Source organism: Malaclemys terrapin, chromosome 1 (genome assembly GCF_027887155.1).
Source record: "Malaclemys terrapin pileata isolate rMalTer1 chromosome 1, rMalTer1.hap1, whole genome shotgun sequence".
Lineage (NCBI taxonomy): Eukaryota > Metazoa > Chordata > Testudines > Emydidae > Malaclemys > Malaclemys terrapin.
Genome location: NC_071505.1, coordinates 200,986,379 through 201,012,485, shown reverse-complemented (window position 1 = coordinate 201,012,485; position 26,107 = coordinate 200,986,379). Strand labels below are relative to the sequence as shown.

Here is a 26,107-nt window from a genome sequence, read left to right as displayed (position 1 = left end):
CGGGATATTTCTTCTGAAATAAAACAAATATGTAGACTATGGCGTAGTCTACACTAGAAAATTAGGCTGGTTTAACTACATTGGTCAGAGGTGTGAAAAAAGCACACTGAGTACATTGTTAAGCCAACCTAAGTACCCATGTGGACAGCATTAGGTCAACAGAAGAATTGTTGATCTATCTACTGCCTCTTCGGGAGGCGGATTACCTACGCAGACAGGAGAACCTTTCCCGTTGGTGTAGGTCGGGTCGGCAACGTTCGGCACGCGGCTCGCCAGGGTAAGCACCCTGGCGGGCCGGGCCAGTTTTTATTTACCTGCTGACGCAGCCGGTTCGGCCGATCGCGGCCCCCACTGGCTGCGGTTCGCTGTCCCGGGCCAATGGGGGCGGCGAGAAGCCGTGGCCAGCACATCGCTCGCCCACGCTGCTTCTCGCCGCCCCCATTGGCCCGGGATGGCGAACCGCGGCCAGTGGGGGCCGCGATTGGCTGAACTTGCTGCATCAGCAGGTAAATAAAAACTGGCCCGGCCCGCCAGGGTGCTTACCCTGGTGAGCCGTGTGCCGAATGTTGCCGACCCCTGGTGTAGGTAGTGTCTACACTGAAGCGCTACAGCAGTGCAGCTGAGCTGCTGTAGCATTTTAAGTGTAAACGTACCCTACTTGTTTTATTGACAACGTGCTTATCTGATTTTTGTTCAGCTAATGCACCTTCATTGCAACTTCAAGCTCAGTAAATTCAGTAAATTTTATTCCTTGAGCACTATCACTTCATTCAGAAAGCTGTACTTTTAAATTTACTATTTATAATTCCTTTTTTATAGTCCAGGGTCTTGTCATCTCTGGCTGCAGCCCCACTCTCGGCCCCGGCTCTGCCCCAAGCCCCGTACTTGCCCTCAGTGGCCCGAGCCTTAGCCCCTTTACCCCTGTCTGCAAAGGGCCCCAAGACACGATCCATCTCCCAGCCCCATCTCCCCTAGAGGAGGGGGCAGGCACAGTGTGAAAAGGGGGGACCACTGCAGTAGAGGGATGCTCATTGCTATCACACCCAACCACTAAAAGACTCCTCAGCAGTATAGTAAACCTTTTCCCACAACACCAACTCCCTACCCCCATGTGAGACTTAAACCTGAACTGACTGAACATGCCCTCCTTCGAACCCCTGGCTATCTATTCACTTACATACCTCTCAGTGAAAATGGCTTTCCTTGAACTCCAGCATTTCTTTTAATTCTCAAAAGAATTTTGTTGTACAACAGTAATCACTGAAATGTGTGCTCTTAATTTGTCTCTTCTTTTATGATTGACAGTTTATTAAAAAATAAACAAGGAGGTTGTTGTTTTCACAGTATTCTCTTGTAAGTGGACATGTCATAATGTATAAGAGCAAACTTAAATATCTGGTGGTTTTTCATTTTGAATGAAATTCTTTGTTTACCAGGCAAGCTGGACAAATGCAAGTAAAAAACAACGGGAAAAATTACTTGAGTTAATCCGTCGTCTTGCTGAAGATGATAAAGATGGTGTGATGGCACACAAAGTATTGAATCTTCTGTGGAATTTGGCACATAGTGATGATGTACCCGTTGATATCATGGACCAGGCTCTTAGTGCCCACATTAAAATTTTAGATTACAGCTGTTCACAGGTAAGAAATTGATTGGAGTTTTATTAGGACATAAGAACTACCATTCTGAGTCAGAGCATGGTCTGTTTTGCCCAGTATCCTGTCTCTGACAATGGCCTGTACTGGAGCTTGAGGTGGGATGTACAGAATAGGGTAGTTGTGAAGTGATCCACCCGGTCTTCCACTCCACCTTCTGATAGCCAAAGGTTTAGGGTCATGCGGAGTACAGAGTTGTCCCTGACTGTCTTGGCTAATAGCCACTTGATGGACCTATCCTCGGTGAACTTGTCCAGTTTTTTTTCAACCTAGTTATAATTTTGGTCATTACAACATCCTATGGCAATGAGTTCTACAGGTGATTTGTATACTGTGTGGAAAAAGTAGTTCCTCTTGTTGGTATTAAACCCTTTGCCTGTTAATTTCATCCAGTGACCTCTGTTTTTTCTATTGTGGGAAAAGGTAAAGGACACTTCTCTATTCACTTTCTCCACGCCATTCATAATTCTATAGACTCCTATCCTATTCCCTGCCTTAGTTGTCTCTTTTCTAAGCTGAACAGCCCTATTATTTTTAGTCTCACCTTGTATGGAAGCCATTTCATATCCTTAATCATCTTTGTTGCCCTTCTCTGAACCTTTTTGAGTTTTTATATTCTTTGAGATGTGGGGTCCAGAATTGTACACTGGGTGGTACAGTTGTACAAGGGGTGGGTGCACCATGGATTTATATAGTGGCATTATGATATTTTCTATCCCTTTCCTAATAGTTCCTAACATTGTTAGCCTTTTTGACCATTGCTGCTCATTGAGTGGAAGTTTTCAGAGAACTATCCACAATGACTCTAAGATGTTTCTTGAGTGCTAATGGCTAATTTAGAGTCCATCATTGTATATGTATAGTTGGAATTATTTTTTTCCAATATATACTACTTTGCACTTAGCAATATTGAATTTCATCTGCAATTTTGTTGCTCCATTACACAGGTTTGTAAGATCCCTTTGTAACTCTGCAGTCTGCTTTGGAATTAACTATCTTGAATAATTAAAAAATTGAATTTTATGTTGTCTGCAGACTTTGCCACTTCACTGTTCATCCCCCTTTCCAGTTCATTAATGAATATGGTGAACTGCCTGGGTCCCAGTACAGATTCTTGGGGGACCTCACTGTTCAGCTCTCTATTGTGAAAACTAACCATTTATTCCTACCCTTTGTTTCCTATATTTTAAACAGTAACTGATACATGAGAGGACCTTGTCTCTTAACCCAGGGCTACTTAGTTTCCGTAAGAGCTTTTGGTGAGGCACCTTGTCAAAGGCTTTCTGAAAATCCTAGTACAATGTATCGAATGGATCACTGTTATCCATATGCTTGTTGACTTCATCAAAGAATTCTAATAGATTGGTGAGGCATGACTTTCTCAACAAAATTGTGTTTATCAAGGTGTCTGATTATTCTGTTCCTTACTGTAGTTTCTACCAATTTGTCTAGTACTTAAGTTAGGCTTATTGACTTTAATTAGCAGGATCACTTCTGGAGCCTTTTAAAAAAATTACATTAGCTACTTGCAGTTGTCTGGTACAGAGGCTGGTTTCAGCAATTACATACTATAGTTCATAGTTCTGGAATTTCATATTTGAGTTCTTTCAGAACTCTTGGTTGGGTGAATATCATCTGGTCGTGATGACTTAATGCTGTTAAATTTATCATTTTGTTCTAAAACCTCTTTTACTGACACATTATGAAACAGTACTTCAGATATGTTGTCCAGAAAGAATAGCTCTGATGTGAGTATCTCCCCCACATCCTGTGCAGTGAAGACCAGTGCAGAGTTCATTTAGTTTCTCTGCCATGGCTTTGTCTTCCTTGAGTGCTCTTTTAACACCTTTGATGTCTAGTGGCCCCACTGCATGTCTGACAGGCTTCCGGCTTCTGTTGTACAGTAAAATCTGAGTTACGACTCAGTCAACCACACACTTCATTTGGAACTGGAAGTATGCAGTCAGCAGCACCAGAAAGAGAGGCCAAAGAACCCAGATACAGTACAGTGCTATATTAAATGTAAACTACTAAAAAATAAAGGGAAAGTTTAATTAAAAAAAAAATTGACAAGATAGGGAAACTGTTTCTGTGCTTGTTTCATTTAAATTAAGATGGTTAAAAGCAGCATTTTTCTCTGCATAATAAAGTTTCAGAACTGTATTAAATCAATGTTCAGTTGCAAACTTTTGAAAAAACCATAATGTTCGGTTCAGAGTTACAAACAACCTCCATTCCCAAGGTGTTCATAATTATTTCACTGTCTTCAGCAAGCTGCTTCTCGTATTCTTTCTTGGCCTGCCTTCTTATACTTCTACATATTTCTTGCCAGAGTTTGCTCCTTTCTACTTTCCTCATTAGGATTGGATGTCCAAATTTTAAAGGATGCCATTTTGCTTCTGATGACTTCAATTACATTGCTGTTTAGCCATGGTGGCATTCTTTTGGTGGTCCTACTGTTTTTTTGACTTGAACCTCTCTTATGATGTTTTTAAGTAGTCTCCATGGTGCTTGGAGGCATTGTACTCTTGTGACTGTTCTTTTAAATGTCAATAGTCCTCATTCTTGTGTAGTTCACCTTTTTAAAGTTAAATGTTACTGTGGTGGTGTTTTTTTGATGGTCCCCCTCTCTCCCCTACTAGGATGTTTAATTTAATTACATTATGGTCACCATTACCAAGTAGTTCAGCGCCTCTTGGACCAGATCCTGTGAACCACTTAAGACTAAATCAGGAAATGCCTCTCTCCTTGTGAGTTCCAGGATAGCTGCTTCAAGAAGCAGTCATTAATGGTGTCTAGAAATTCTGTCTCTGCATAATGCCCTGCAGTGACATTCACCCAATCAATATGAGGATAGTTGTAGTCATCTATTACTGTTGCGTTTTCTGTTTTTGTGGCCTGTCTAACCTCCATTAGCATTTTACAGTTACTATCACCATCCTGGTCAAGTGGTTGGTAGTATATTCCTACTGCTATACTTTATTATTCAAGGATGGAATGTCTATCCATAGAAATTCTATGGTACAGTTTGATTCATTTAAGATTTTCACCTTATTTAACTCTGCTTTTTTAACATATAAGTGCTATTTATACTGTCTTTTCATTAAAACTAGGAGGACATGGTGTGATAGTACAAAATGCTGTCATGCACAAGATCAGTGTCCTGGTACATCCTCAAAGCACTCTTCAAGCAGATTGTAGTGTGACATTTTTTGAAGGTGACATGTTTTGGGGTTTAATAAGATGGTGTTGGTTGTATTGATTTTGTCTCTACCTCATTGCAACAAATGGTGTCCAGAGGCATGATGCAATGGCATGGGGGTCACCCACACCTACCCCCTGGGATCAGGCATGGTGCCACAATTTCCTTTCAACTGGGGTATAAACAAGTCCAAGTATGCCTTTTGGTATTAAAGGGTATTAAAAAGCACCCTCTTCAGTGTCTTCTTTATTTACTAGAAAAAGGATAACATGAATACATAAATGAAACTCATCTGCTCCATTGGAAACTCTACTCCTCTGGGGTAATCAGTCTTTGGTGCTCTGTAGCTAGACACACATCAGGATGAATACCCTGCCTGGAGCTTAGGCCTCTGCCAGGTGTTGTGTTGGATACTACTTTTTCCCTAACAGTGAGTCACTGTTTTGTTGAGCAAGTCCCTAGTAGCTCTCTGAGAAGGTTCACGCCCAGTTCATTCTCCTGGGCTGCTAAGGTCCCTTGCCTGGGAACAGTTTCTGTCTAGGTCTGTTCCTCTTTCTCTTTGAGCCTCTGCTCACCAGGGAGGCATCACTGGAAGTAGCTTCTTAACCAGCTATCTTGAGGATTGTCTCTTCTCCGAGCTTCCTGTGTTCTGGGGCTCTTGACTGAGCTCTCATAAGCCTTTATTAGGCCCAAGTGTTCCCTAATTAACTGCTTCACAGCTATCTGGGTTGGTTCATTCTTTTTAGCGGAGCCTGTCACAGGTAGGCTGAGTGCCTGACCTCCTCAGAGCTCAGTTACTCTATGACACATGCTAACATGAGGGCTGTGACTTTGGGAGTAAGAGGTGGTCCCCAACTAAATTTGGGGGGGGGGGGGGCATTTCCTCTGATCAATTTTAAATTTGTTGCCTTAGTTTCATGGCTAATCCTTGACTCTTAATGGGAAGATACAGGAGATAAATGGGAAGCATCTAACTGACCATATATTCTTAATGTTTTCTAAACTAAATAGTCAATTTTAAAATCTCTCAAGTTTTTACATGCCTCTAATTTCATTGCCCTTCTCTGGGTCTTCTGTATTGCTATATCATTTGTGAGATGAGTTAGTTAGAATTGAATATAATTCATTTAAAGGGGTAATATTAATTTGACACATTTTCAGTATTATTCTCTATTCCTTTCTTAATATTACTTGTACCAAAGTATGTCATACTACATATTCAGTATTTGGGAGTTGCTAATTGTTCTATGTGCAGTGGCACTTAAGAATATTATTAGCACAGTCTTTCAGTATCTTTTCCTGAAAAGAGAAGAAACCAAACACTTGTTCTTTGGCCTAGTGAGGCCAAGCTTCTAAGCATGATTACCAAAATCAGCACCAGTTCAGATGCACCTGTTGCCAATATCCATTATCAGCATCTGGTAATTTTTCTAGTGTACTCAAATCCTGCAACTAGTTTGATTCAGGGCAGACTCCAGGCAGGTTTGTGGAGATGCAAAGGGGAAAGGACAAATTTTAAAATTCATGGAACTAATATGTAGAATGAACGAATTGCAAATTATGGATCTGTTACACCATTGAAGTCTTCTGCTGATGCCATGAGCCACTTAGGCTTCCCCCTTGTGATTTGAAATTTCAGAGCTCAATAAAATTAGTCTGATAGTTCAGTTACTTGTTTGTTCTATATTTATGCATGCACATGGATGGAAAAATAAAAATGGATAAAGCAGCTTTAATTTGGATTTTTGATGTATACTAAACTGTGAAAACTTGCTTTTTAAGGATCGGGATACTCAAAAGATCCAGTGGATAGATCGTTTTATAGAAGAGCTTCGCACAAATGACAAATGGGTCATTCCTGCACTGAAACAAATTAGAGAAATTTGTAGTTTGTTTGGTGAAGCACCACAGAACTTGAGGTAAGGAAGTAATGTGAATGGGGTAGAATTGTGGACATTATAGTTTTTTATAAAATAGGATAGGTGATGAATTTTATATTAAGTTGAAGCTTGGTTTTTTTTGCTCTTAAAATACATGTTAATATGTTTGTGTGTGCCTGTATAAACCCTTTAAAAATTATTGGATTTAAGCATTCAAGCGCAAGAATAAATCATTGTTGACTACTTTGTTACTTCAGGTGTATATAGACTGTTAAACTGAGATGTTACAATCTCCTAATTACTCTCTCATTTAATATGATTGGAAGAAGGATGGTGTTATGGTTAAGTTACAGAAAATGACTACCTGTGACATGGGCTTCCTGTGTAACCTTGAACAAGTCAGTTCATATCTCTGAGTTTTCATACTTTAGCTGTTAAATGGGGATGATAATACTTCCCTTTCTTATAGTGGTAATGAAAATATAAATTCATAGTTTTTGACCTTTCTGAGGATAGAGGCCATATAATTACCTAATTAGAAACACACAGCTCAATTACTTTAGGGATTTTTGTTGATGCAAAATGACGTTTTCGGGGGAATTCTTGACTTCTTAATAAGTTGTCTAAGAAAAGCAAATTGGAGATTACCCAGAAATGTCCATTAGTTAAAATTCTCTAGTTGTAACAAATTGGTTCTTTGCTTTGCTTTTTTCTATTTCATCATGCTTTTATGGAATAAAAGAAAGTGAAAGTTTTGCCAAAATTGTTTTTATGTATTAACTGTTTAATGGGATCTGTTGAAATTAACAAGCTTAGTTTCAGTTACTCCATGTCCCCTCTTTACAAAAATCTGACCCCTCAAAACTGAAAATTTCAATACTTGTGCTGAAGTTTCTGTAAACTCCAAAGTTTGTGCTTGTGTATTCAATGTTCCATTGTTTCTTTGTTTTACCTGAATAGTTCTGTAAGTAGGCAGAGTATTCAGTGTTTCAGTACCCTGTCTGCTTACAGGAATGGATAAGACTGAAAAAATTGAGAGATGATGTGCATATTTGCAACAGATGACAGCATTACTTTTTTGTTGTTGATGGGTTGTCATCTTATGGAATTGTAGTAATATTACATTCCTGGTTTTGGAAAGTTACTCTTATCCTTCTGCATTGGGTAATGTTTTAAAACTTTATATATATGACAATTTAAACCTTAAAACTATCAATTTACATAATGTTTTACACATGTCCCAGCGGTTTTTTGAAAGTCAAAAAGATGTCGGGTCTGAGATTTTTTTTCCCATGCCTTGAAGAGTTCAGTAAAATTTCATGTGGAATCCTGTCCAATCAGGGAATACAGCCAGTCTAGCTTGTTGGCATACTGTTTTAATTGGATGCTTTCTGTCAGATACTCAATTCTTAGTGAATCTCACTCCTCCAGTTCCTTAGTTTTGAAGGAAATCTCAATATTGCAACATAAGATGATGATTCTTTAAATTCCCAGTGTAGAATTTGAAGAAGTATAAGGCACTCAAAGCAAGATTTCTCCTCATGGTACTGTGCACCTGGAGCCCACGAGTTAGAGGAGATTTCTTCTGTGTAGAGGAAGATTTATTAGAAATAATTTATGAAACTTCTGTCTTTTGAGAAGTGATTATCAGCTAATCTTCACAAACTGTTAAGGAACTTTTTTAGCCCAGTACCAGTGCTGTTCAGTTAACTGGAGTTTCCCAATAAAAAATCAGTTTGAAATAGTGAGGGCTTTTTCAATTCTTTAATTCTTCTGGGTTCTGATAACTCTAGACATTAAAGCCATTGGAAGTTTGTAATCCATGAATTTGTATCGATTATAATGTTTGACTACTCTCGTTCATTCTTAAAAATATTCAAGAGACCAAATAACTGAACTTAGCCATATTTACTGTCTAAAGACAAAGCAGTACAGATTAATATATATAGATATAGATATAGATCTATATCTATCTCCTTTTGTGAAACAATTCTGATCTCACAGCATGTTCATCTTACACAGAAGTTGTTTCAAAAATACATATTTCAGCTAGTAGTGTATATATTACTATTTTACAAATTAGAAAACTATTTACATGTCACTAAAATCCAGCCCACCGGTTTGTAACAAGTTCCTTAACTTGTTTTGTTCTGTACTTTTAAAATTTCTGTTTTGGATACTACATTCCAAACTAGTTGCCTGTCAAGGTACCTATTATAGGACATAAAACTAATCTATTTTGCATTTGACAGATTTTGTATTTGCTACTGCTAAAGCTGACTTGGCTTTGCAAAGTACTGTGGGATACACTTAGCAAGAGTGAACAAGAGTAAGCATAATACCATTCACATACAAAGCTTTGTGCTAACATATATAATGTGTAATAGATATTAATATGATGTGCAATACATATAATACATTTACGCTAATATTTGTGTATTAATTACAGCCAGACTCAACGAAGTCCCCATGTGTTTTACCGCCATGACTTAATCAATCAACTTCAGCACAATCACGCCCTAGTTACTTTGGTTGCAGAAAATCTTTCTGCTTATATGGAAAGCATGAGACAGTATGCTAAAGGTAAGTTATATTTTTGCTTCCCAAATCAAGTGTTTCGTAATTCCAATTGAAAATTGGTGTTTAAAGCAAAGTATTGCTAATGGGGCAAAAAAGAGTGTTTATTTCACTTTCACAGGTTGTTAGATGTTGGAGACCTACATGTGTATATCAAGCCAAAACAAATAATGAAATGTAGATTTTAAGATTACTTTTCGTAAATGTAAATATAAAAAATCAAATGCATTTTGTATTGGAACTTGGAAAGTGGCAGTCCCATTGCTCGTATTTACTTTCAAGTTGAAGATAACCCTTTTATGCCCTGTTTAATTTGTGATAGTGATTTTTATGGAAAATGTTAAATTCTGTCTCACTTGTAGCTTTGTGTAAATCTCATAATTCATTATTACAGAGGGAGTTGGTAGTAACCCCTATATTTAGGTTGCATAACCCTTTCCATTATAAAATATTCTTAGTATTTTGTTTTGAGAAGCTCTAACACCTGTTTTTCACAGCAAGCATTGGAAATTTGGGAGGGAGAAAGCCCTGAGACCAGAGAAGTGCTATGTGTTAGTTACATGAAATTCTTCATATTTAGCTGTTATAAACTTCTGAAAAAAACTCCTTTTCTGTTTCTTGCTTTGTCAGTATGCCAAAATAATAATGAATATGAACATATTCCACTCTCAAGCCAATCCCCTGCAGATTATTCTGCATTGGGAATCCCAAGAGCAGGCAACCTAGTCGCTGCTGTACAACTGTAGCAGGGATGAGGAGGTGAAGAAAGATGGGCCAGGTCATCTCAACACTCCCCAGCCTGCCCAGTATTCAACACATGGAACTGGGGCACATCCTCCACCTTGTTGGCACCACGTGGGGCAGGAACTCTCCCCCACAAACAGAGGGTGAAATGGGGAAAGAGATCTGAGCTAGGTGCCCTGCTTACCCAACATATGGGCCCAGTCACCCATTTCGACCCCAGGATTTAACAGCCTGCGAGCGTAATGTAACTAGCTGTGTCGCTCAAATGGTAGATATCTGCTGCAGTGTTGAGTTCAGGATTCTAACTTTACTGATGATACATGATGGGGGAAGGAGGTTGTTATTACAGCTACACATCAGAAAATTGTTTCCTTTTATATAACCCCTACCCCCACTGAGAAATTACATACAAAATAACTGTTAAAAGGAGGTTACTCATGTTGCACAGACAGCCTTAATTCAGGCATTTCCTAACTCTTCAGTGTTTGACTTTGTAATCTAAAGAGCTCAGCTCTTGGAGTTGTGCTACTATCCAAGATTTACTTCAGCTTATTTTCACAAGGTCTTGAGAGCAACCTTCATTTAAGAGACATGGAGATTGCACAGTCAGTTTGTTTTTTCTTCATCTGGTGTTGCCTATTTTAAGTGATTATTTATTATAGCGCTGCAGTAGTTAATGTAGAGATGGCACTTCCATTCTAATAGCTTATTTTCAATTGTTTATAACTTTATCAAAATTTACTGTATGTACTAACATAACTCAGGCTTTGTCTTGCCTAGAAAAGTAGAGTGGGATATGTGCTAGTCTTTGCACATAAACCTTTATAAAACTGGGTGTGGCACTTTTAAAGTTACCTGAATATTTAGGGGGGGTGGGGGGAAGAGATGCGTGGCTTCTTTCCACAAAAAAAAAAAGTATTGGATAACTGAAATTTAGGATAATATATAATCCCAAATGAGGAGAAACTATGTAAAATCCATTATTTTTCAGCAAGGAAAAGATAAGAATGTTGAAAACATACCATTCTCAGGATGTCCAATGTGTTAGTTTCTTAACTTCAGACTTCCACTGGAGGAATGTACTGAATATTCACAAATGCAAATATTTGACAGATTATACTTGTCTAGAACTAAGAGGAGGAGTGGAGAAGTACCATTACATTTATTTCACAGGAAGTTAATGTTTTATATGAATAGCTTAGCTCTCTGAAAACAATAACACTTTTTTTTTTTTTTTTTCCTTTTTAGCTTATTAGTACAAAGGTTCACAGAATTATAAGTCTTACTGGGTAACAAATGTTCCAGATATGTAAATCTTATATATGTTCATCCCAGGATACATACATTTTAAATAATAGTAAAAGTTGCAATTAATGAAACCGCTTGAAATTAGGGGTCAGACCCTTCTGAATAGGGCTGATCTTGTCAGATTTTTAAAAAAGCCAAGGTGACCTATTTCAGTAATTGGATGAGGAGACCTCCAAAGATTTTTTTTTTTTTTTTTTTTTTCTTTCTTGGAACACATTCCGTGCACCAAACTTAAGCCACCAATTTGTATTGAAGTTCTGTTTGAATTCCCCCTTCAATTTTTATTTGTTTTATATCCTTGGTGGTGCTGACAGTAATGCCTATAGTTAAGGTTGTCTAATACTTTCCTGTATAGGTCTGTTTCCAGTTTCATATAACTTTGCCAAACTTCAACTATTTACGCTAACATTTTTTTGTGCCTGGTGTCTTCCTTGGGCTGAACATTCTTGGAAAGTTTCAGCAAAAATAGTTCAGCCATTTCTGAGAAGGAAGTTGAGGAGAAATTGTTTTCCTTATGTTAAGTGGGAAGCTGTAGGGCCTCCGTGGTTTGGAGCAGGGACTTGGAATTTGGCAGGGAGGTTCTTTTTTACTTTCCCTGTGAAAATCCACCCAAATTTTGGCCAGGTTGTAAACTTATGAAAATCACTGCCCAGGCTCAGTTTGGGTATGTTAGAAGCAGGGAGACTCTCTTCTGTGTTTTCAGAGTTCCCCTGCTGGCACCCAGGCAGCATGGAAGAGGTAACAACCTGGCTTGAATTCAGAGTAGGGAGAGGGACAGACACTGGGTTGGATGGGGGTTGAGGCGAACAGGGATATTCTATTGGCCATGCTGGGAAGAAGAATGAGGCAATGGCAGAAAGGTCTGTAACCACTGGAAGAACACTTCATTCCAGAATCTGGAATTGAATCTGGGATTTCAGTGTCTCAGCATTCCTCTGGCCTATCAAATAGTAGTTAATCTCCCTGGGGAAGTATTCGGGATGGGTTACATGTTGTCTTTGATAAAAGGAATGGGAGAAGCAGATGATAAAATTAAGTGTCTTTTTTTTTTAATGTTGAAATCGATATTAAAATCAGGGTAATAGGTCAAACTGGAGGAAAAAAGTTGTGGTACTTTAAGTCTGTGTGCATTCATGACACCACAATTAGTTGCTATTTATAGTGAATTGCGCAGGACTTCATAGTGCAATTAGCCCTATTTCTTTTGTGCTTTGATCAGCAAATAAAACTGATTCTGGTCATCATGGTTGTGAAGAAAACATTAAACAAATGTATTCCAGTACAGCGGTGTCTTCCTGTGTGTACAGACAGCTTGAAAAATAGAGGTGTGTGAACTGAACCACTCATCTCAAAGAATTTTAAATTCTGAAACCAAAAGAGGATAGTTTGTGTCCATATTGTTTACCTATCTCACTGCTGATTTATTTTAGCAGAAAGATTTAGCTAATGTGCTTATTTATTCTAAAATTCCAAAATTTTTTGATACCTTCTTGGGTGCCAACCTCCCCCTCAACTTTTGATTCAGGTAAGGATTGGTAAGATGAATATTTCTGGCACAAGAATAACTAAAATTTGGAATACAATATATTAAATTTAATATAAAAACAATGAAAACAAATTCTATTCACTTTAAATGAAGCTGCTGCAAAATGTCAATTCTTCGCACATAAATGCTGTAGAAAGTGGTCTTGCTGCAGAAATTTGGTCTAGCTTGTGTGATTGTATGTAGGCCTTGTTAAAGAAACTGTTTAAATGTCACAGATTTTGTTTCAGCGCAGTTAAATTCTGCTCTGAAGAATAAATAAGCCACCTAAGTTGATGCTGACAAAGGTATTATCCTCTTAACACTCTTGAGTCTGCTGTTAAACATTTATCAAATTTGAGTATGCCCCACTCGGTATTTGGCATGTCTGCAGATCTCATCTTGGGTATTTTGGTGTAGCTTCCTTTGTCTTGCCCCTATCGGCAAATGTTCCATATTAGAATTATTTTCAAAAGCCCTTCATGCTGTCTTCAGTCCATTCATGATGTTTTCAGGATGGCAGTGGCTCCCCAACAATGTAAAACCCACAAGCATTTACTTGGTAGTAGCCTATTGTTCAGTCTAATCTTCTCATTTATAAAGAAAATTGCATATTTTAAAGACTGAATACTTGTATCTGCTACTTGTATTGAATTCCAACCAGGCATATTTTGGACAAACAAGACTTTAGATTTGGTTGCCTGATAAGAAAACATTGTGGTTGCAATTTTGGGGCTGTAGTGTCATCCTCTAAAATAAAATAAAGTGAGCTTTTGGAATAGGAATTCCCATACTGGATCAGCTAGTCCAGTATCCTGTCTCTAGCAGTAGCCAGCACCACTTACTTCAGAAGAAGGATCTCCTAATCCATAGTAGTCAGAGATTGTCTTAAATCATGAATTTTGAGGCTTAATCTTGCCTGAAATTTGTTGGCACTATTATAACCCTGGATAATCTTGTTATTCCTCTAAATGTCCAGTTCCTTTTAATCTTGTAGTGTTTTTGGTCTCATTGACATCCTTTGGCAATGAGTTCAACAGTTCAATTATGTAGTCTGAAAAAAACCTTCTTGTTCCTATGAGTAATGCACTTTAGATTGTGTATCTGCTGCATGCACCAAGATCGGAGAATTTTCCGTAGCAGTGTCCACTTGTTCCATGCATGTGCCCCTGCTCTCCTCATGCTCTGCACCAAAGATATGAAGGGGGCTGTCAGACCGGCTGTGATTTCAGTTCCATCTCACTGCTCATGGTCTGGAATGGAGCCTCGTTGTTTGTGCTGACTTTCTCTGCTTTCTCTGTAAATAACCCTCCTCCCTCCCCCCAGTAATTTTTTTTTAGTCCAATTTAGTTAGATTGTTGGAGTTCAGTTCCCTAGTTTTGGGACCCGCCCTAGATGCGGAGCAGTGACAGGGACAGCAGTCCAAGGATTCCCGGCTTCAAGAGCTGTGTATACTGCCAAAGCTTTTCCTAGTAACAGACAGTCATAGCGCCTGTCTATACTGCCTGGGGAAGCCCACGTCCCTCCCTGATGCACTATCTGCCAGTTTTTTCTGTGGAGGGACAGACAGTCGAGAGTTCAGAGTCCGAAGATTCCTCATAGGGACGGCTACTGACTGGGGAGACACCCCTGTACATTGGCTTGAAGATGGTAGGAGCACCCCTTTGCGTGTGACTCTGGCCAGTTCCAGGGCCCCTCTCCATCCTGTTCTCCCCAATGCCCCCTGCCCCTGAGAAAAAAAGTTAGCTCCAAGAGACTCAGATGAGTACAGACAGAACAAATGAGGAGGGAGACCCAAGCACAAGAGGGAAAGTTCGCCATCCAAGAAGAGACAGAAGTCCTTGTCCCATACTAAGTTACAGGACTATCAGGTATCAGTAAAGACCAGAACACGACTTGCTCAAAGGGCAAGGCCATACCATCTTCCAGTACTGGTAGTGGGGTAGAAGCAGGCTATCACCAGTACTGTCAATGAATAGAGAGATCATTGCTGCCTCCTCGGGTACTGGCAGTCTTCCCCGCTGCACCCCCTCCTCCCCCATTGGACTCAGGCTCGCAGTCATTGGCATCAGAAGGAGAACATGGGGAAGACCTATCCCCACGTTACCCCCAAAAAATGGGAGTATGGGGACCCATTTTTCTCCTCGGGTGGAAATCCCTTCAGTTCCCCGAAGTTCAGAATTGCGACCCTGTTTTCAGTTATCCCCTCACTAGATCAGAAATTGTTCACAGCCCTTGATCTCATGGATTTTCACATGGATATTCACCTGGCACACCTGAGATTCATTGAAATATGACCCAGGAACCTCTGTGCCAACTGGCAGAGGGCACAGAGGGGCACAGGGTTTTTCAGGGAATCCTGGGTCAAGAATATGGACAATAATTCACCAACAGGTATCATTTGAGGTCTCTACTGAGAGCCAGTAGCCCACTGGTCGTCATAATCATTTTGAAATGAATGTATGGATAATATTTAATGAGTTATGTATCTATATTGAAAAATATTATCAAAGCCTTGAAGTCAAGGCACGTAAACAGGAGGTGACATGCCTCAGCTCGTTTTTTTTCCGGGCCGGGAGTAATAGACACTTCTGTCCCTGGCTTGTCATTGTGTTTCATCCTGTTCACAATATAGATCTATTTGCATACTGAACCAAAATGCTAATCAAGAGATTATGAAATCTTTGAGAAAGGAAGTTTACAGGAAGAAATAAAACAGCAGGAGGGGATCCTTTTACAAGTAACGACAATGGATTGGGGGGATATATTTGGGGATGGGTGAGGTAGAGGTATCCCTATGTCTGTTTCCACTGAGGAGGCCAGAGGATACAACCCTGGATACACCTGGGAAGCATCACATGAAAGTCAACACTACCAATATTGGGTGCTCCCATTCGGACTCTTGATTGTGCCAAGGTTTTTCCCCCGAATAACGTCAATGATGGCAGCTCACTTTTGCTGGTAGGTGGCAGTCGTGTGTCCTTACTTGGATGATTGGCTCCTAAAAGGATGATCTTACCAGGAAACTCAGAAAGCAACTGCTATGCTTCTGGACCTGTTTGAGAAGCTGGGTCTCAGGGTGAACCTGGAGAAGTCTACCCTGGCACCGACACAGACCTAGTTCATTTGGGGCAAAGCTGGATGCTGTGTCAGCTGGGTTGTATTTACTTAAACAATAGCTTTCTAGCCATTTGTGAACTCACGTAGCAAATCTGGATAAGCACCTGGATGTCTGAGATCTTGCCTGGCCCTTTTGAGTCATATGACCACAAGTACCTGTGAGTGTGTCGATGGGCTATGTAAACCAGGGGCACATGCAGTCTTGACTTGCTAGTCTTGGTTCTCCAAAAGGTTCTGGACTCCCTTGCCTGACAAAGGAAAGGGGTGTGTGTGTATTCCATTCAGTTCCCTGAGGACAGCAAATAGAGACTGCACATGCTGTCCTCATTGGTTGGGGTGCCCATATAGTGGGACAGGTAGCACAAGACACATGGTCCACTCAGGAGTCTATGCTTCACATCATGTTGGACTTCAGAGCGGTCACTCTGACCTGTGAGCAGTTCCTCCCTCTCATTCACATCCAGCCAGTCCAGGTATGATTAGACAAGAAGACGTGGTGCATTCTGTTAAGTAGAGAGGGGTATGCTCTTCATACCTCATGCATATCTTTGCAAATTGCTCTGACCGCCCTCCACCTGCCAGGAGTTCAGAACATCCTAAGCAGATATGTCTCCTGGGAGTGTTTGGATGGGAGCTTTGTGGCCAGACTCTACTTGGAAGTATTTCAGGTGTGGAGTAGCCCAGTTACAGACTTCTGTGTCAGGCATGTACAAAAAGTGCAAGAAATTCTGCTCCAGAGCAGGTTGCAGGCTGGGCGTGCTGGGCAACACTTTCCTCATATGATGGTCGGAGGCTGTATGTGTTTCCCCTGATTCCTTTGTTACTGAAGGTACTAAGGAAAGTCAGGCAAGACACAACACAGGCCACTTTTCATAGCGCCGTGTTGGGCCCATATCGCTGCAACTGTCATCCAGGCCTCCTTTGTCTTCCCATGATGCAAGACCTCAGGATGAAGGGAGCACTCAACATCCCAACTGAGCCATGCATGGTATTTGGATGAACATTGGACTCAGAGAGAGGGCCTTGCTTGGCAGATATACGGGCCATACTGAGTAGCAATAGAAAGGACACTATCAGGAGGCACTATTGAGGAAAGTGGAAGAGAGAGATGATCTCTTGTGTCAATGAGGAATTTCTATTTCACAATCAGACATCCCAGGTGTGGTGGACTACTTATGTTTTTCAGTCCACGGGGGCTCTCTCTCCTCTCAACTCCTAGTGTTTCCCAGGCTAGTAAACATCTACTCTGTTCTCACACCATCATGATCCTATAGTTTGACCTCCTGCACATTACAGGCTACAGAACCTCACCTGCAGACTCCTGCAATAGACCCATAGCTTCTGGCTGAGTCACTGAGATCCTCAAATTGTTGTTTAAAGACTTCATAGGACTTTGGGCACCTACCTCTTTTAAGGGGAATGCTTCTTGTGAATCACCTGAAATGTACTACATGTAGGAACAAGTACTTGAGTAACCTTTCCTCCTTCATCTTGTAATAACTGGAGTTCTTCAAGATGTCCTTACGTGTTGGCACTACCTGCTCTCCAGCCTCACTGCCTCGGTTCCCTTAGTTGGGTCTATAAGTGAAGAAGGAACTAAAATGGTAGCAGTCTAACAGCCCCCTTTTATACCCTTGGCATGTTGCACAAGGGAAGTGTGTCCATGGACCAAATGGACATTGCTAGGGAAAATTCCCTGATCCTGTGCACATTGAGTATAAGCCCAGCCTGAAGGGCACTTACATGTAGGGACAACACATGTCAAAGAGCTCCAGTTACTACTAGCTGAGTAATCTTTCTTCATTAGTTTTGAATTTGTCACCTTTAAATTCCATTTCCAGGCTCTTCTTGTGTTATGAGATGAAGAACAGAAGCTCCTGTCCTACTGTCTCTTTTTTCATATCGCTTCTTATTTGTCTCCTTACTAAGGTGAACCTAACCCAGCCTTTTCAATCCTTCACATGTTTTCCATGCCCCTAATTCTTCTCGTTACCCTTCTTTGAACCCCCTCTGCAATATCCTTTTTGAGGTGAGGTAACCAATATTGCACACTATATTCTAGATGAGAAGTCACCATTGATTTACATACAGACATTACAATTTCCATATTACTCTGTTCCTTATACACACTAACATTTTTTCACTGTATATTGAGTGCAGGTGGTTGTTAAGCTGTCCACGGTAACATCTAGATCCCTTTCTAGACTTGATACAATTAATTTAGAGCCTTTTACTGTGTCTGAGTACTTCTCATTTTCCTTCCAACGTACATTACTTTGTATTTTTCAACACTGAACTTTATTTGCTGTTATTTAGCCCATTCACTTAGCTTAGTTAGGTCTCTCTGAAATTCCCCCATTTCCTCTGAATTTGACTAACTTTGTGTCATCTGTAGATTTTATTATCTCACTGCTCACCTCCCCTTTCCCAGCCATTAATATATTAATCAACAAGTGAACCTAACATGGACACTTGAGGCACCCTGCTATTCAGTTTTTCTAATGCCAAAAGGTTGACCATTTATTCCCACACTTTTGGTTTCCTGCTCTTGGCCAGTTTTTGATCCATAAGAAATAAATGGTGATTAGTTGCTGAGGCCTTTTGAAAGTTGAAATAAATAAACCAGTTCTTCTTCGAGTGCTTGCTCATTTCAGTTCCATTCTAGGTGTGTGCCTGCCCACGTGCACAGTCATTGGAGATTTTTGCCTTAGCAGTATCTGTAGGGTCGGCAGTGGTGTCCCCTTGAGTGCCGCACTCATGCGTTGGTATATCAGGTGCCGCCAGCCCTATGCGCTCTCGGTTCTTTCTTAACGCTGGTGGCGATTAGTCGGAGTGCCTTTCCTTGCATAACAAGGGCTAGCGGTTTTTCGTCTTTACTGACTTTGAGCCTTAGGGCCTTGTAAATAGCTTGTTTATAGTAGTTAGTGTTAAGCAGTTAAGTGTAGTTGTAGTTAGGAGTTAGAGCCCCAGCAGGGACTTCACCCCTGGCGGGGCATGCCCTGGTCTCCCAAGTTTAAGCCCCGCATGGACTGTAACAGGCCTATGCTTGTAAGTGACCAAAATATTAGCTGCCTCAAGTGCTTGGGGGAATCACACATGAGAGATAAGTGTTGTATTTGTAAAAACTTCCGGCCCCCCACACAGACCGGGATATTCTCTCCTCAAGGAATCCACCCTTCATCCGGCTTCTGTGCCATCCTGCCAGGACTCAGAGTACCTCGGCCTTGATGTGCAGTGCACCCTGGCACCAGTCTCTGCCCAGCACTGTTCTCTGTCGCCGGTGCCCAAAAAGAAGGCGAGAAAGCACCGCTCCCTGGCACCAGGCAAGAAGGGCAATGGGCAAGGGACCCACTTCGGGCTGCCTGGTCACTCCGGAGCTACGGGTTCGTGCCTCCCCTTAAAAGTCCATCACTGACTCCTGGGAGCGAAATGGGACCTAAACCCCTGACCCATTGACACCTTCAGGATCTCCGCCGGCTCTGAGAGCTAAGGCCTCTGCCCGTGCCTACAATGCAGCACGTGTCACAGGAATTGGCAGAGGCTCCCCACGAGGGCAAACAAGCCACTAAGACGCTTCAGGGGGCAGTGGAGCGCTGTCAATTCCCCCGAGATGAAGCGGCGCTCTCCACCTCTGAGTCGCAGATCGCCGGAGTTGCAGGCCAGATCCTCTGGGCTTGCTTTTGGTCACCACCATTGCGATAACAGTCCCCTCCATCTCGACACGGATCGCCTAGAGGGAGACACCGGTCTCCATACTACCGGGACCGTTCGCTCTCAGTGCAGGTCCTGGTTGCCTACCCTGTGGGAGTGCTATCCTTCATGTCTCAGGTCCCCCAGCACCGGTCTCAGATGGCATTGGTCAGCAAACACACGTCGACAGCCCCATCATGGTCACTGGAAAGGAATTTCTTTTGCATGGAAGGGCAGTTCAGCCCCTTGTTTAGACTCCAGTGGTGCAAATGGACACCTGAGGCTGCATCAACATCGACAGCACCGCCTTGGCAGCACGGCCATGGCCAGAGTGCCGGTCATGGTGATGCCCCCCTTCACACCACTCATCGGCCGCCGCCTCAGAGCAATAGCTGGCGGCACCGACTGCCTTGGGCTCAGTGCATGAGGTATGCATGGAGATCAAGGTAGAGGAGACTGCACCCACCCCTAAGCTTACCTCCCCCATTGGGGGAAGATGCCCTGGGGCCTCCCCCGGTGGTATAGTCATCTTCATCCCCAGACAAGGCAGTTTCGGGACCCTCGAGGGCTAGTCCGCCGGACGACTTTAAAGAACACCAGGCTCTGCTTTGATGGGTGGCCGAGAACTTGGGCCTGGAGGTGGGGGAAATGGCTGAGTAGGCGGAGACCTTGTTTAATGTCCTATCAGCCTCTACCCCGGCCCATGTGCATGACTGAGTCCTCAAAATTGCCAAGGCCCTCTGGCAAACTCCTCAGCCATCCCTCTCACTCCAAAAAGCTGAAAAGAAATACTTTATCATGGCCAAAGGGTTTTGAGTACCTTTACACTCACCCTCACCGGGGTTCACAGGTGGTCTGTACCCAATGAAAAAGATAAACAACGACATTCCATCCCAACTCCCAAAAATAGAGGCCAAAAGATTGGACCTGTTTGGGAGGAAAAGTTTATTCAACTGCCAGCCTACAATTCCAGGTGGCGAACCATCAGACCCTTCTAGGGAAATAAGTTGAAATTCTATGGGACTCCTCCCCCCCCCCCTTTAAGTTGAAGTGGTCCCTCCCGCAAGGTTTGGTCCAGGAATTTAGCACCCCTAAATTCAGCCGCGTCCCACACCATTTGGAGGAGGGCACCACGGTGGCTCAGTACTCCCTCCAAATGGTGTGGGACGCGGCTGACTCGGTGGCTAGGGTGGTCACATTGGCAGTGGTTATGAGGTGCAGCTCCTGACTTCAGACCACTAGCTGCCCCAGCCACCAAGACCTTGGCTATCTTGTCCAGGGTCTGCAAGGAGAAGAGACAGAGACATTAGTTTCAGCTGCTGCCGCCGCCCTTTCTCCTCCCACTCACCTGCACAGCCTGACCCGGCAAGGCACCCCGGGGGCCAGAAGGTCTCATTTTGAGGGTGTGGTCGAGAGAGATGCCCCAGGCATCTCCCAGGATCCACCCCGTTCTTTCCTCAACCATCTTTGTCCCTACCGTTTAGCCTGGTCGCAGGTCACCTCAGACCGCTGGGTGCTGGAGATAGTGTCTCAAGGCTACACTCTGCAGTTTTTGGTCACCCCTCCCTGTCCCTCTTCAGGAAACCTTCTCATGAGCAAGTCCTTGTTCAAGAAGTCAAGAACCTTCTGCACATGGGGGCGGGGGAGGAAGTCTCTCGAGACATAACAGGGAAGGGATTCTACTTCAGTTATTTTCTAATCCCGAAAGCAAAAGGGGGCCTCAGACCCATTCTGGACCTGCAACGCCTCAACAGTTCTCAAGAAGTTGAAGTTTCACATGGTCTCCCTAGCCTCTGTCGTCCTCTCCCTGGATCCAGGAGACTGGTACGCTGCCCTCGACTTGAAGGACGGTCATTTCCATATTCCAAGGTCAGACGTTTCCTCCATTTCATAGTGGGCGGACACCATTTCCAATTCACGGTGCTGCCCTTTGGCCTCTCGTTGGCCCCAAGGGACTTCACAAAATGTATGGCGCCAGTGGCCGCTTACCTGAGATGTCAAGGGGTTCAGGTCTTCCCGTATCTCAACGACTGGCTCATCGAGAGCAGGTCTTGGGAACAAATACAAAGGAGCCTTGATCTGGTGCGTTCCACCTTCCTGGGCCTGTTGATAAATGAGGAAAAAGCCATCTTAAGGCCAGACCAACAAATAGAGTTCATCGGGGAGGTTCTCGACTCCACTCGAGCCAGAGACTTCCTTCTGGAGGTTCGTTTTCAGGCCATGTCGGACCTGATCTCCCATGTGAAGAACCACCTGCTCACCATTGCACCCACCTGCCTGTGGTTGTTGGGCCACATGGCCACCTGTACATATGTGGTCAGTCATGCCTGGCTCCATCTCCAGCTTCTGCAAGGGTGGCTGGTGTGAATTTACATCCCCAACAGACACAACCTAGACCAGGTAGTCAGGGTGCCAGATCACATCCTGTCTTCCCTACAGTGGTGGTTGAATCCAGGATTGGTATTGCAGGGAGTTACCTTCACGGCCCCTGCCCCCATCACTGACCCTAGTCTCAGCACGCAAGTCCTGCTGGCTGTGAGACTATCTGACCCTTCACATCAATGCCAAGGAGCTAAGAGCAGTTAGCCTGGCCTGCCAGGCTTTCTTGCCCCACCTGAAGGGCAAGGTGGTACAGGTCTTGAATGACAATACCGCCACAGTGTATTACATCAACAGGCAGGGTGGAGTCAGATTGTCAGCACTTTGCCAAGAAACTCTCAGCCTTTGGGACGTCTTTGTGCGGCATGCCATTCATCTGGTAGCCGCACACCTGCCTAGGACCAGAAATGTGTTAGCAGATTGCCTCAGCAGGACCTTCTCGTCTCGCCACGAGTGGTTGCTCCACCTGGAGCCGGTCAGTATGATCTTCCGAAATTGGGGAACTCCCCAGGTGGACTTGTTCTCGCCCCATCAGAACAGGAAATGCACATGTTCTGCTCACTTGGGGGAATGGATGGGGGTTCCCTGTCACATGCTTTCCTGCTCCCCTGGTTGGGAGGGCCTGATGTATGCCTTCCCACCAGTGCCATTGATCCACAGAGTCCTTGTGAAGATCAAACAAGACATGGCTAAGGTTATCCTGATAGTCCCTGAGTGGCCTTGCCAACACTGGTTCGGCACGCTGCAGGAAATTTTGGTAGCCGCTCTGCTGCAGCAACCGCTCTGCTCTCCGGCTGGACCTGCTGTCCCAGGACTATCATGACCTGGAGGCGTTGCACTTGTTGGCGTGGCTACTGCATGGCTGAATGTGGGATAGAGGGAGTGCTCAGCCTGGGTTCAACAGGTCTTGGTGGGTAGCAGAAAGTCCTCCAGCAGACCAACTTACTTGGCCAAGTGGGAAAGGTTCACGTGGCTGGGCTTCGGAACAATGAGTCCAGGCTGAGCAGTTCTCGCTGCAGGTGATCCTGGATTACCTTCTGCACCTCAAACTTCAGAGCTTGTCTCTGCCATCAATAAGGGTCCACCTGGTCGCTATTTCGGCTTTCCACCCTATGTTCCAAGACAGGCAGGTCTTTGTTCACGATGTGACAGCCCAGTTCTTGAGAGGTCTGGAGCATCTCTACCCTCACATCCAGGACCCTGTTCCTCCCTGGGAGTTGAATCTCGTGCTGTTGAGACTCATGGGGCGTTGGCCTTCTATATCGACAGGACAAAGATGTTTCGCAAGTCAACACAGCTGATCGTTGCGGTGGCAGAGAGGATGAAAGATCGCCCAGTTTCTGCTCAAAGGATTTGTCCTGGATCACAGCCTGCATCCGATACTGCTACAAGCTGGTGAAAGTGCCTCCAGTGGCGATAGTCAAGGTGCACTCAACTAGAGTGCAAACATCATCAGCAGCCTTCTTGGCTCAGGTGCTGACCTAAGAGATCTGTAGAGCTGCTACCGGCTCGTCTGTCCACATGTTTGTACCATTATGCACTTAGAAGGCCCAGAATGATGCTGGCTTTTCCAGAGCAGGGCTGCAAGATGCGAGACTGAACTCTGAGTCCATCTCCATTGGCATTGCTTGTGAGTCACCAAGACTGGAATCAACATGAGCAAGCACTCGAAGAAGAAAGACGATTACCTACTTTTTCGTAATTGTTGCTCTTTGAGATGTGTTGCTCATGTCCAATCTATTACCTGCCCTGCTGCCCCTCTGTCAGAGTTGCCCGCCAAAAGGAACTGAGAGGGCATAGGGCTGGCGGTGCCTGATATACCGATGCTTGAGCGTGGCTCTCAAGGGAACGCAACTGCCAACCCTATGGATACTACTAATGCAAAAATCTGACAATTGTGCATGTGGGCGCACATACACCTAGAATGAAATGGACATGAGCAATACATCTCAAAACAACAAAAGTTATGAGAAGGTAGGTAACCAGTTTTTCTCCTTTATCCACTGCTTTATTCTGATGTATAAAGAATTTTAATATTCGTGAAACATGATTTTCTGTTGTAGAAACCATGCTGGTGTCATGATCTTCTGGATGTTTTGTTAATGTATATTTACTCCTGGGGGAATTCTGTGCTAAATCTCCATGCAGATTCTCTTTACTTTCTGCAGAAAATTGTTTCTGTGGGGAAGCAAAGAGAAGCTGCACCAGTGTTCACTCACCCCCTCCCTGGGCTCTTGGTTCGGGCAGCCTAGGGAGAGGTAAATCGTGTGTGTGTGTGTGTGTGCGCGTGCACACCCTGGCCACCCAAGGATATTAGTCCCAGCTGGGTGGGGTGGGGTGGGATGATAGGACAATGGTGACTTGTTGTTTAATTTATCAATTTGTTCCAAAACCACCTCTAATGATACCTCAATCTTGGACAGTTCCTCAGATCTGTTACCTAAAAAGAATGGCTCAGGTTTGGGAATCTCCCTCACATCCTCAGCCGTGAAGACTGCTGCAAAGAATTCACTTAGCTTCTCTGCAATGGCCTTATTGTCCTTGAGTGCTCCTTTAGCACCTCGATCATCCAGCGGCCCCACTGGTTGTTTAGCAGGCTTCCTGTTTCTAATGTACTTTAAAAAAAATTTGCTATTACTTTTTGACTCTTTGGCTAACTGTTCCTCAAATTCTTTTTTGGCCTTCCTAATTGTATTTTTACACTTCATTTGCCAGTGTTTATGCTCCTTTCTATTTTCCTCACTAGGGTTTAACTTCCACTTTTTAAAGGATGCCTTTTTGCCTCACTGCTTCTTTTACTTTGTTTAGCCATGGTGGCTCTTTTTTGGTTCTTTTACTGTGTTTTTTAATTTGGGGTATACATTTAAGTTGAGCCTCTATTATGGTGCTTTTAAAAAGTTTTCCATGCAGCTTGCAGAGATTTCACTTTTGGCACTGTACCCTTTAACTTCTGTTTTAACTAACCTCCTCATTTTTGTGTAGTTCCCCTTTCTGAAATTAAATGTTATATTAAGTGTGATTAAATGCAATAACAATATAATCACACCATTTTCAATTATGTTGGTAATTTATTTCAAAATACTCATCAGCAAATAATTGAAAATGATTATATTGTTATTTTCACAAATAAAATATGCAGAATTTTGAAGAGTTTTAAAATACTGTGCATAGAATTTATTTTTTTGTTGCAGAATTTTTAATTTTTGGCATAGAATTCCCTCGGGAGTAATATATAATTATTTCAACATGTTTACCAGGCAAATATGCATGACCTACTAGTCTGTAAGTCCTCTGGCCACTCCTCAAGCCTTTATAAAATATAGGTACAGCATTTGTGGTCATCCAGTTCTCTGGTAAAATACCTTTTTTTTACATTTTTCGTAGTAGTTTAGCCATTTTATTCTTGATTTTCTTTAGAACTCTTGGATGTATACTATCTGTGACTCATTATCTTTTGAGACATTAGTATGTTCTAACATATCTTCTTCTGACACCTCAATCTCTGACAGTACCTTATCTTTATTATTGGAAAAAAGTAAGTCTGTGGTAGGTATTTCCCCAACTTCCTCTTTGGTGAAGGCTGAGTGAAAGAAATAATTTAGCTCCTCAGCAATGTCCTTATCTTCCTTAATTGTTCCCTGGTGATCTAGCAGACTCTCAAATTCTTTTCCAGGTTTCCCACTTCTGATGTAGTTAAAGAATTTTTTCATTTTTGTATCTTTTAATTATATGACCTTCAACATTCATTTTAGTCCTCCTGATTTTCCCCTTACATATTGCTTGCTGTATTTATACTTCTGTTTATAGGCTTCGCTATGGTTGGATTTCTAAATTTCGAAGGATTTCTCTTTGGCTTGAATAGTTTCTCTGAATTTATCTTTTAGCCATATTGAATTACTACCTACTTTCCTGGTTCCCTTTTTATTCATTGGTACACATGGCCTCTGAGACTTTACAACTAAGGATTTTACTTCCTTTTGTTTTGTTTTAGGGTCTGTAGCTGCTGTGTGCTTTTTTGAATTTATGT

The 26,107-nt window shown here is 42.6% G+C and overlaps 1 protein-coding gene across 4 annotated transcripts in view; it reads left to right on the top strand.

The window, feature by feature from the left end:
- Nucleotides 1–26,107, top strand: part of USP9X (ubiquitin specific peptidase 9 X-linked) — a 217,540-nt gene that overhangs the window by 71,893 nt on the left and 119,540 nt on the right. For all 4 annotated transcript variants that reach the window (XM_054005771.1, XM_054005769.1, XM_054005754.1 and 1 more), the window contains exons 12-14: nucleotides 1,437–1,643; nucleotides 6,643–6,779; nucleotides 9,190–9,323. In XM_054005771.1, the coding sequence (XP_053861746.1) occupies nucleotides 1,437–1,643; nucleotides 6,643–6,779; nucleotides 9,190–9,323 (478 nt within the window). The remainder of the gene's footprint in view (nucleotides 1–1,436; nucleotides 1,644–6,642; nucleotides 6,780–9,189; nucleotides 9,324–26,107) is intronic.